At 47.6% G+C, this 12,017-nt stretch overlaps 1 protein-coding gene across 4 annotated transcripts in view; it reads left to right on the forward strand.

Annotated features, from left to right (window-relative positions):
• Positions 1-12,017, forward strand: part of CSMD2 (CUB and Sushi multiple domains 2) — a 689,612-nt gene that overhangs the window by 444,786 nt on the left and 232,809 nt on the right. For all 4 annotated transcript variants that reach the window (XM_027537925.1, XM_027537922.1, XM_027537923.1 and 1 more), the window contains one exon: positions 1,855-2,049. In XM_027537925.1, coding sequence (XP_027393726.1) covers positions 1,855-2,049 — 195 coding nt within the window. The remainder of the gene's footprint in view (positions 1-1,854; positions 2,050-12,017) is intronic.

Genomic DNA, 12,017 nt, shown 5'->3' on the forward strand with positions numbered 1-12,017 from the left:
TGTTCACGAACTGGTATAGTCTCCCCCACAGCGTGTGCGTCTCCTTGGCCACGTCCCAACCGACAATCATCTGGGCAGAGTTGGAATGTGCCCAGTGTCAGGAAGCTCCTCACCCCCAGACAGCACTCTCCACAGCTGGACAGCTCTCGGGCTTCCCTTCACGCTAACATGAAATCCGTGTCCCTGTAACAAGGCTCAGAGATCCCACTTCCACCGCCAGAGCTCCTTAGAGTAAACTGACTCTTCTTCCACGTGGAGAGTTTTGAACGCTGATGACAGTGACTGCTGTTTACTGAGCATCCTGCAGGCATCACACCCAGCCCCACGACATCAGCTTCCTAGGTTAAGATCCATCCCCTTTCACCTGCCAGGGAGCTGAGATTGAAACAGGACGCAGGTAAAACTGGGAAGTACTTAAATCTTTGACTTAGAGCATTTGCTCTGAGACATTGGAGATAGCTCCATATCCCTATGCAGTGTGAACATGTGTGTGTGTGTGTGTGTGTGACTGATAGGGTTCTGAGTAGACAAATGTCTGGACTTTTGGGCCCCATGCACCACTTTTCTTCCCAGCCCTTTTTTCTAAATGTCAGGGCAAGCTCATGGTCACAGTTCCTGATAAGCAAAGTTTGGGAGACAGAAGTCTAGGTTGACTTAAATTGCATTTCAGAGGGAAGGGGGACTGCATCGGGGCTCAGCAGGGATCTCATGGTCATCTCCATGTCAGATGCTCCTGCGGCCCAGCCACAGTAGGAAGGATCGCCAGCTTTGCCTCCAGCTAGATGATCTGACAGCTTCCATGGCTGCTTCTGTTTCTGACTGTGCAAGTGTTTCAGTCACTAGGGAATCTCAGAGGGCTCCACACTGAGTTCTTTAAAATAGCCCATGTCTACGCAGCCGTGGAGCCTGGTCTTCACTGGAAAGCCACTCTCCTTAAAACAGCCAGGATGCAAATAGGGTGTAGCCTCAGACTTGACTATGAGAACTGGGCACCCCTGATGGAGGAAGGTGGGGAACAGGAAGAAAGAAGGGAACCCAGACTTAAAGAGGACTCACCACCTGTCATGCGCTGCACCCAGCATTCTCCACTTGCAAATTCAAACCAACTTTCATGTTATTGCTATCTCAGAATGACCCGACCTGTGAACTATGATCTCTATTTTATAGGTCAGGAAACAGAGGCTCAGAAAGATGACATCAGTTGCCCAGAACCATGTAACTAATAAGAGGCAGAACTTGATTAAACCCACAAGTGTTCTGACTCTTTCCTCTCCACCCGCCAACTGTATGATCAACCACGTGGGTGGAGTGAGAGGCGGCCTGAGGCAAGAAAGTGAAGGGAATGGCTTCAGACAGGGTTGATCCCAGGGCACGTGAGGTACCCGATGTCTATTACTGTCACAGGATTTAGAGTCCAGCTCCCCTGCAACATAAGTGATCCCCTGTCTGAATTTAGGGGCCCATAGAATGGATTTGACATTGAGGACACAGATCTACTCCTTTACCATGTTGAGCCTCAGTTTCTTCATCTGTAAAGTGGGGTGATAATACCCATTTCACAGAATCGATATTTGATATTGATGAGCTGACAGGACAAACAGCCCGCTGCCTGACCTATAAATGTGCTTTAGAATGAGGTTGGACTAGATGCTCAGGGAAGAAGGACATCGAGTTCAACAAGACCTGCTTTACGCTCAGTGTGGCTTAGGGCAGACAGCTCTCCCCACAGCATGCCGGTCCCTTGGGAAAGCGGGGGAAGTCTAGGATTGGCCTTCATACTGAAGCTTCTTTTGGTTGGGAGTCCATCTGCACACCAGCTCTGTCTAATCACGTCCTTGACTTTCCTCCGCACAGCCTTCCGACACAATGAGTGCCCCGATCCTGGCGTCCCAGTGAATGGCAAGCGGTTCGGTGACAGCCTCCAGCTGGGCAGCTCCATCTCTTTCCTCTGCGACGAAGGCTTCCTCGGGACTCAGGGCTCGGAGACCATCACCTGTGTCCTGAAGGAGGGCAGTGTGGTCTGGAACAGCGCGGTGCTACGGTGCGAAGGTGCGTGCCTGCGGGCGGGCGGGGGGCGGAGCTGGCAGCCGGAGACGCTGAGGAGGGGGACCGAGCAGCCCGAAACCCGGTGGTCCTCCTCTCCCGGGACTGGCGACCACCCTCTCACCCTCATCCTGGAATGGTCGAGTCTTTATAGAACAACATTGCACAGAAAATTGAGTTATAACCAGAGATTAAACTGGAGAAACGCTGGATCTAGACTGTCAGGCATCAAAAAACACCTCTTCTTTCAACTGGGAATGCTCTCAATACCACAGCAGTTAGGAGCCCTGCTCTCAGCTCCTTCAGGGAGTGCCATCAGCCTGAAGCAGCCTGGCAGTGCTGTGAGTCTGCGTGTCTTTCAAAATGCCTTCCACTCTTTCTGTCTCCACACGCTGCTGCTGCTGCTGCTGCTGCTGCTGCTGCTGCTGCTGCTGCTGCTAAGTCACTTCAGTCGTGTCCGACTCCACACGCTAATTTCCCTCAATTCCCTAGAACATCTCCCAGGCTTGGCCTTGGTGCCTCTGTTAAACACTGCCTTGATATCCTTGCAGTCAATCTCCAGGAGACTAGGGGCAGACCAGCCAGAAAAAAAAACACACAGCTTGAAGCAGGCACAAGATTGTTGTGGTGTCTCCTCAGTCCTGCCTTACCATGCAGACAGGTTTTAACGCAATTTCAGAGACCAGCCATCTGGTCTACCCAGCTTCAGTTATGGAACACACAAAGTTTCTTGAGGGCAGGAATTATGTCAGACGTGTGCACCAAGCACAATGCCTGGCACAGAACAGGCCCTTGATAAATACTTGTGAACAACGGACTCCTTGAAGGCAGTGATGGTGTCTAAGGAGGAGGCAGGGGCTGTGGCTCCTTCCTTCTGGGAGCCAGAAAGCTTCCTCCTCTCATCTCACATGATGGACAGAGTGTGAGACCTAAGGGAACTCTCCATACCCAGTCCCCAGACCCAGCTCTGAGCACCCCAGCCAGCAAGAGGGAAGGTCAGGAGCCCAAAGAATGGGGCGTGCCTTAAAGGGGGCACAGCCCCAAGAGCTGACAGGCGGGGGTGGGGAGGGAGACTCCCAAGAGTACAGAGCCTGTGGCAGAGGGTCTGGCATCAAGGTGGGGCCTTCAGGTCAGAAGAACCTGGGCTGGAACCATGGCAAGCTGCCTTTTCCCTCTAAATCTCTGTTTATTTTCAGCTGAAAAAAAAGTGGGGAGATAATAAGATGCACATGTAAAGGGCGGTTCCCAGCATAGGCGGAGCACCTCGTATAAGTATTGGCCATGCTCTTGCTGGTTGGTAAGCTCCGTGAGGTTAGGGAACCTTCCTCGGCCTTGTATCCCCACAGCTGGCTTATGGTCTGACACCCGCTAGGTGCTCAGTCAACACTGGCTGATGAACCACTGAATGAATGAATGAATGACCTTTTAACTAGGCTAGAGCCTCCCTAATGGCCTCCAGAGCCCTGACTCTCATCAGACTGCCTTGTGTCTTCTCCCTGAAACTTACCCACTGAGTCGCCCCGGGGGGTAAGTGACTTGACTTCTCTGTGCCTCAATTGCTCCATCTGTAAAGTACAATTAAGAAGGGGAGCCCTCTCCCAGGGTGGTCGTGAGCAGAGAGGCAGTGCCCCATCAGTGTTGGCAGCGAGCGTGATGTTCACCTGATATTAACCATTCCTTCACCAGGCCCAGCAGAGTAGCGGTCCACTTTGGGGAGCGTGTGGTGGGTTCATCCTTCCAGATGCCTGTCCCGCTCGTGACAGACAGGTGCCGTCCTGCCCTCACAGCCCCCAGCCCCCTCTGCCATTTTACCCAGCGAGTGAGCTCTTCTGGAAACAGCATAAGCTTTGGTGTCAGAGAAGCATGAAACTCCTGTCTTCGCCCCCGCCCAGCTGTGGACCTGATGGGTTGGGTAACTCCCTCCCTGTCAGCAGGGGGGTAAACACGAGTGTCTGATGGTGGTCTTTGGGGATGAGACAGAGTCCAGGGTCTGGGGGCTTGTTGGTCTGGGGTCTCGCCTTCCCTTTAGGCTAGGCCCCTCATTCTCCATCGTGCTCCTCAACCTCCTCTCTTGAATTTTCCTCCGGCCCGTCTCGCCCAGGACATCTTCCCTGCTGTCTCCTGCTCACCTGGTCTCTGTTTTCTCCTGGTTCCCTTGTCCCTCTTAAACCAGCAGCAGAGAACTCGATCAGACACTGGGCCTCACCATGAGTACATTTTCTTTACCACTTCTCTGGAGCTTGGTCCTCTTTCCCCACCAAGACTGTGGGAATTCTGGGGCAGAAGCCCAGACCCCAGCACCCCTGAGCCTGTGGGGGCTCAGTCCCAGTGGGGCTGACCCCCCTGAGAGGCAGCCTTCTCTCCACCACCCACCCTCCTGAATCAGCTGCTCCTAGACCACAGTTCTGCCGGAGCAGTGAGCTACTCCAGACCACGAGTGAATGCCCAAGAGAACTCGGCCTTCGTTCGTGGACCTTAAAGAGGATTACTGTTTGATAGGCAGAGTCTTAATTTTGAAATTACAGTTCTCTTGTTCATTCTGTCCCTGGGGAGGGAAACGCTTAGGGTTGGGGACAGTGGGCAACCAGAAATAAGGGGCACTCTGGTGGAAAGAGGCTGACTTGGCACCAGGGAAAGTCTGCTCGGTCTTCCTAGAATTATGGGCATTTGATGCCACCATGGTTTTCGGGGACCTGGGGAGCAGCAGATCAGAGGGCCAGGGTGAGAGCTGGACACCACCTAGGTTGCCCAAGTCTGGACTTGAAACCGTGGAGCACACTGGTTAAGAAGCCCCTGGAATCTGGCCCTCCTTGGCCCTTTTCCCTCCTGTGCCAAGTCTTGGAAGAATCCTGCTTTGTAACCAGCATCTTTGTCTTTCCATTTTTTCTAGTTTTGTTTTTGATTAAGTATCCCCACCTTGTGGACAATTAAACGTGGAAGCTAATGGTCTTTTAAAAAGTCTTTTAATATATTCTGAGAGCCTCTTAGCTTTTGAGAGGCTGTAATAGGACAAGGGAGAAAATGGCTTCTTCTCCTAAATTTAGAAAGAAGGATGATCATCTGGCTGATATAAAGCAGAAGTCAGTCAGCAAACTTTTTCTTAAAGGGCCAGCTAGGAAGCGTTTTCAGCTTTGAGGGCCCTACGGTCTCAGCTCAACTCTGCCATCATTATGGGAAAGCAGCTTTGACAAAACAGAAATGAAGGGGTCGGCTTTGGTCCCTGGGCTGTAATTTGCTGACCCCTGATCTACAGAACAGAGGACATAAGGGATCCGTGTATTTAAAATCAGAAATTTCCTAGGAAAGACTTCCAAGTAGTGAAGCAGCTACAAAGGAACATGTGGTTCTCACCCCCACGCTTGTCTCTTCCTCTGTCTTTTAAGCAGGGACCGATTCATACAGCACTACGATGGGTGTTTGAAGGTGTCACCTCATATCGGCCATGTACCAGTCTAGGAAGTAGGTGTTGTAATTGTCCCATTTAAAGCACAAAGAAGCCAAGTCACTTGCCCAGGGTCCTTCCGGCTTGTAAGTGACAGAACCAGAATCCACATCCAGGTTCTTGGCTACTCCGTTACTGTAATTTCCTTGAATTCTATCACTAGAGAGAATATGGTTTCAAACTTGTTTGTCAAAGACTTAAAAGCGTCTACAAATAGGATGAAGAGCAGGTTTTCCACTTTCCATATCCCAGTAGAAAATTAAAACAAAAGGAAACATATTGCCAATCGCGAAAGACAAAGAAAACAAGACCCACAGAAGCATCATAAATTGACAGCATAAAAGAAGATGACAGCAGCAGGACAAACACATCAGTTACGATAATAAAGGTAATTAAACTCCCTATTAGGAGACAAAGACTCTCAAACTGGGTTTTCAGAACTATGCTGTTTAAAAGAAATACACGGGGGAAAAGGAGATAAATTATCTGCAGTAAGTATGTATTTTCGTGTTTAAACTCATACTTGATGGTTGTAAAAAATTTAAATGCTACACGAGTGCAATAAAGTTAAAGTGGAAATATTCATTTCCTAGGCCCACATCCCAGAGCAAAATGGCCTATTAGTTTTGTGTAGACATGTCTACATTTTTTTTTCCTATCTGTATGTAAAATTAATGTGTTAATTTTATACTTAAAAAAAATTCTTATAAAAAAAGAAAAATCCGTTCTCCCCACTCCCACAAGAGGGAACTAAGTGATGGTGGGATGTCATTTGGGCTTCTAAGGAAGGAGGGTAGTTATTGAGTTTCTAACAATGTTTCATTAAATCTTCTGGTCCCTCTTGTTGAGAAAGATGTCACTCTCTATGCATGAGAAATCTGCACAGCAGCAAGGTGAACTGACTTGCCTGAGATCGCCCAGCTAGTAATAATCGAGCAGTTATTATGTGCTAAATACTAGGCCATGTGCTCTATAAACACTGTTCTATTACGTCCTCCTGACAACCATGGGGGAGGTACTGTTAGGATCCTTCACAGCTGAGCAAACTGAAGCACAGAGTAGGTGCGGAACTTGCCCAAGGCCACACAGCTCAGTGAACGGGAGGATGAGCATCCAAGTCCAGGTATTTTGATACCAGAGCGATCGCTTTGAACCACCAAATGCAGTCTGTTTGACTGCAGAGTTCGCGCTCCTTTTGTTTGACCACAGAATGGTGGAGGATGAGCCATGAGGGATTCAGGGGCTGTGGGGAGGCGTGGTTGGAGGGAATCGAGGAAAAGGCTTCCACGGCTTCTAGACAGTCACACGGAGAGCCCTGTGAGGGCAGTGCTCAGGGTGGGCATTCTCGTGTCCACCCGCAGTGGTTAGAAATGCAGGCTCTGGAGCCAGACTCAGTTGAGTTCAGTTCAGTTCAGTCGCTCAGTCATGTCTGACTCTTTGCAACCCCATGAATCGCAGCACACCAGGCCTCCCTGTCCATCACCAACTCCCGGAGTTCACCCAAACTCATGTCCATCAAGTCAGTGATGCCATCCAGCCATCTCATCCTCTGTCGTCCCCTTCTCCTCCTGCCCCCAATCCCACCCAGCATCAGGGTCTTTTCCAATGAGTCAACTCTTCGCATGAAGTGGCCAAAGTATTGGAGTTTCAGCCTCAGCATCAGTCCTTCCAATGAACACACAGGACTGGTCTCCTTTAGGATGGACTGGTTGGATCTCCTTGCAGTCCAAGGGACTCACAAGGAGACCCAACCAGACTTCCCAGGTTTAAATCCTGGCTCTGCCACTTCTCTGCTGTGTGTTTCTAGACTAGTTACCTAAGCCCTCTGTTCCCATTTCCTCAACTTGGAAATGAGGCTGAGACCAGCACCTACCCTGAATTCTGCTGTGAGGGTGAACACCCAGGAAGAGCAGAGCACACGTCAATTGGTGGCTGGCGCCCTGTGAGAGCTCAGTGAGCCTGTGTTTCTGGGGTCACTCTACTCCATCCCCATCCCATATGCCCTTCACCCTGGAGCATCTGAGGTCAGGAGAGGTGGGGCCTCCCTCCCGGGGGACCCCAGCCCCTCGTCAGAAGCCCAGCATGTTAGCCATCTCGTGCTGCCATAACAACATACCACAAGCCAGGTGATGTAAACAACAGAAATGTGTTTTCTCATGTTTCTGGCTGCTGGAAGTCCAAGATCAAGGTGCCAGCAGGGCTGGCCGCTCTCTCCCAGTTCCTCTCTCCTTAGCTAGCAGATGGCCGCCGTCTTGCTGTGTCCTCACGCGGCCTTTTTCTCTGTGAACGTGCACTCCTGGTGTCTCTTCTTCTTCTAAGGACAGCAGTCCTTTTGGACTAGGGCCCAACCTTGTGACCTCATTTCACCGTCATTGTGTCCTTCAAGTCCCCTCTCCAAAACCAGTCACGTGGGAGTTAAGATTTCAGCCTATGACTTTGCAGGGTCCTAATGCAGTATTTTATTCCTTCCCTCAAGCATTTATTGAGCACCTACTCTACTGGGCACTGGGATAAGGCACCGGGTCCCTCTTATTGCTGAATCCTTCTCCCCGTTCAAGGCAGAACCCTCTCCTCTTTTTTTTTTTTTTTTTGTCTTTTCCCTGTATGCATGTGTGTGTGCCTGTGTGCATACCCTTCTTTTCAGCCTAACATTTTGTTAAAAGGAAGAAGGGATATCTTCTTTCTAAGTTTTATTTTATTTACTTATTTGGCTGCGCTGAATCTTCGATACAGCACGCAGGATCTTGGTTGCATAATACAGGATCTTTTCCGGGAGGCACACAGACTCTCTAGCCGTGGTCCTCAGGCTTGGTAGCCGCAGTGCCTGGGTTTCACTGCTATGTACCATGTGGGATCTTAGTTCCCCGGCCGGGGATCAAACCCGTGTCCCCTCATTGCCCAGGGGATTCCTTACCATTGGGAAATCAGGGAAGTCATCAGCCTAACATTTTTAATGGAAGTTTTCAAACACAGAGAGTAGTATAGTGAACCCCATGTGCCCATAACCCAGCTGCAGCAATTATAAACCCATGGCCTATTTCATTTCATTCATACCCCAGCATTACCAGTATCTCCCACCATTACCCTCCTCTGGGATTATTGTGAAGCAAATTTCAGGCATAATATGTAATCAACATTTTAGTGTGTATCTCTAATAGAGGAAAAGAACACGCTAAAATAGAACTTCAATACTACTGTCTTTAACATTATGGAGATAGTTATTTAACACAATCAAGTTTCCTTGATTCTCTATCTAATCCTTTCTTTCATAGCATTTTAAGTCAGAACCCTGGTGAGGCTGACGCATTACCATTGGCGGATGCACCCCGCGTCCTCTGTAGGTGGCGGCCCCACTCCCTCGCGGCATTTCTGTTGAGGAAGGCCGGTTGTTTACCCCAGGAGTCTCCTGCAGTCTGAATTCTGGTGATTACATCCCTAGGAGATTGTTTAACATGATCCTCTCTCTCTCGCTTACATTTCCTTTAATTGGCAGTAAGATCTAGAAGCCTAATCAGATTCAGGTTCTGATTTTTGGCCAAAATGTTTTATAAGCAGAGCTCTGGGCCTCCATCAGAGACATGTAATGTCTAGTTGTTACTCTTTGGGTGATATTATTAATAGGAGCCATCAATGATCATAGCCTAGAGATTACAAAATAGTAGCATTTTATCTCTTCTTTTATATGCGGAAACACAGAAAACTTGCCCCCAACAACTATTTGGTTACCCTGAGGTATAGTTGATAAAGGAAAGACAGGAGAAATACTTAATTATTTTCCTTTATTTACCACTTTTAATCTTAATGGGTTGACTCTAGCATCTTCCTAAGTTGAAAAATATTTAATATCATTGCAATCCAAAGGATTTAAACGTACTGTATGCGTTTAAATGCACTGCGGTTGTTACTCTGCTCAGCACTCAAACCATCCCATTGGCCAGAGGGAGCGCTTTGAAATTGGCCCAAACTCATCTTGTACATTTTCTGTCCCTGACCTACAATCAGCTATTTCTCCAAGGAGTCCTGGTTCCTTTTAGTGAGAAATGATATTTAGAATCTGGGTACTGGCAGTGCTTATTACCATTGAGTAGGTCCTTGTTTCTAAACTGTTTCAACAAACAGAGCTAAGAAATACTTTTTAAAAGCTAAAATGCATCATGGGTTCGTTTCATTTCAAATGTAAGTGCATTTTTCTTTTTCACTGAACTTTCCTGATATCATCGCTGTGTCTACTTTCATTTTTGCTGGTAATCCAAGTTCCCATCCCCTAATATCCACCCAAGAGTCTCAGAATTGTAATCCCAATGCCACGGACAGCTGTATGATTATTGAAAATTGTTTTCGTGATTTTCCTTTCAATTCTTCTGGTCTCTACATCCTACTAGGGATAAACTATCACATTACTGTGTTTTAAAAATCTCTTTAGTTTCTTTATGTATAATTATGCTACCGACTGACATTGATTTTTTTCTGTTCATTGATTTTACACTGCTTTTAAGTTTTAAGAAATTGCTTATCAAAATTAAAGCTTTTTATTGTGGTATAGTTGCTTTACAGAGTTGTGTTAGTTCCTGCTGTACAGAGAAGTGAATCAGTTGTATGTATACATATATATATATATATCCCCTCCTTCTTGAGTCCTCCTCCTACCAAGCCCCCATCCCACCCATCTAGGTCAGCACAGAGCCCCAAGCTGAGCTCCCTGCGCTATACTGCTGGTTCCCGCTATTTTATACCTGATAGTGTACATATGTCCGTTTCTATCTCACAAATCATCCCCTCCCCTTCCTACCCCCTGTCCGCACATCTGTTCTCTACATCTGCATCTTTATTCTATCTGTCCTGCAAATAGGTTCATCAGCACCGTTTTTCCAGATTCCACATGTCTTCTTTTACTTATGTAAAATATTGACATAGTTCCAAGCTAAACCTCTAAAAGGAGGCCTATTCTAAGAGAGTCCAGCTTCAGTTCCTTTCCTTTCTGCTCCACCCCCTCCCTCCATCCATAGGTCATCTTTTGTCTTTGGGTTTTGCGCTTTCATTGACCATTAATATGAGTAAAGGTGTGTGTGTCTCCTACCCTTGTCTTAGACGAATGGAATCATACGGTACCCTTGCTTTTCCCACTGTATCTTGCTTTTATTCGCTTAATAAAATGTCCTGGGGACTACTCTGTGATGTTACACAGAATATTCCCCATTCTTGTTTTATAGCTGCATAACTAGTCCATTTTGTTGATTACTCCAATTCATTCAGTCAGCTCCCTAGCACTGAACATTTGAGCTTGTTTCCATTCTTTGGCTATTATAAACAGTGCTGCCTTACATAGCCTGGTGCATATATATATATGTCCTTTCATATTTTTGCCAGTGTATCTTTAGGATGGTGGCCCAGACAGTAAAGAGTCTGCCTGCAATGTAGGAGACCCAGGTTCGATCCCTGGGTTGGAAAGTTCCCCTGGAGAAGGAAATGGCAATCCACTCCAGTATTCTTGCCTGGAAAATCCCACAGATGGAGGAGCCTGGCAGGCTACAGTCCGTGGGGTCGCAAAGATTCAGACTTGACTGAGAAACTAACACACACAAACACACATCTTTGAGATAGAGTTCTAAAAGTCGAGTTGCTAGGTGAGAGAATAAATGACTGAGTTTTGCTAGATGCTACCAAATTTCCCTGCTTAGGGATTGTGTGCCCTTTGGCGTGTCTAGCTGCGGAGTACTAGAATTCCTACTTTCCCTCAACTTCATGTGTTGTCAGACCTTGCATTTTCCCTACTTGAAGGATGAGAAATAATTTCTTGGTGTAGTTTTGATTTGTATTTTCTTGGTAAGAGCGAGGTTTAAATCTTCTGAAATGTTAAAGAGACACTGTACTTAGGAATCCTCCCCTCCCTCTCCCTGCCTAGCAACTGCCACCTTGGGATATGAAGATGAACTAGAGAGACTGAAGGACTGAATGAATGGAAAGATTGTTTGCCAAGCACCTAAAGCAGAGAAGAGAGGTCGTAGCCAAAGTAATAAAACAGTATAGCAGAGAAAGAAAACACAATAGTGACCATCAAAGTAAAGGTCTGAGCTTCCCTCTCTGGCAAGTTGAGGTTGGGCTTTGTTGAGTATACCACTGAACTGAGAGTAGCCAGGGCAGGCAATAGGGGCTCTGTGATCTACGGCTTCCCGCAAAGTGAAGACATCACAGTCCAGCCACCAAAGACGCTGGGCCTGTGCTGAATGGGAGCCAAGAGGGAGTCCCCACTCTCTTCTGAGACTCATTACCTGCCTGGGGACCCAGGCATATAGCAGTAGGCAGGCCCCTCCCCACCCTCAAGGGGTCTCACAAGTCAATTGGGAAAGCAGAGGAAAACATTGGTCATTTCAGCGACATGAATGGATGGGTTTTGAAAATGGGTTACCCAGGAAATAATACCCATGGGCAGTTTGTTCTTTCAGTATTTGATAGAGGTGCTGTGTAATTTCTTGTTTTCTCCAAGCCTCAACTGCCTGGTAATGGGATAATAATCCCTGCCTATAAAATCAGG

Source organism: Bos indicus x Bos taurus, chromosome 3, assembly GCF_003369695.1.
Source record: "Bos indicus x Bos taurus breed Angus x Brahman F1 hybrid chromosome 3, Bos_hybrid_MaternalHap_v2.0, whole genome shotgun sequence".
In the NCBI taxonomy this organism is placed as follows: domain Eukaryota; kingdom Metazoa; phylum Chordata; class Mammalia; order Artiodactyla; family Bovidae; genus Bos; species Bos indicus x Bos taurus.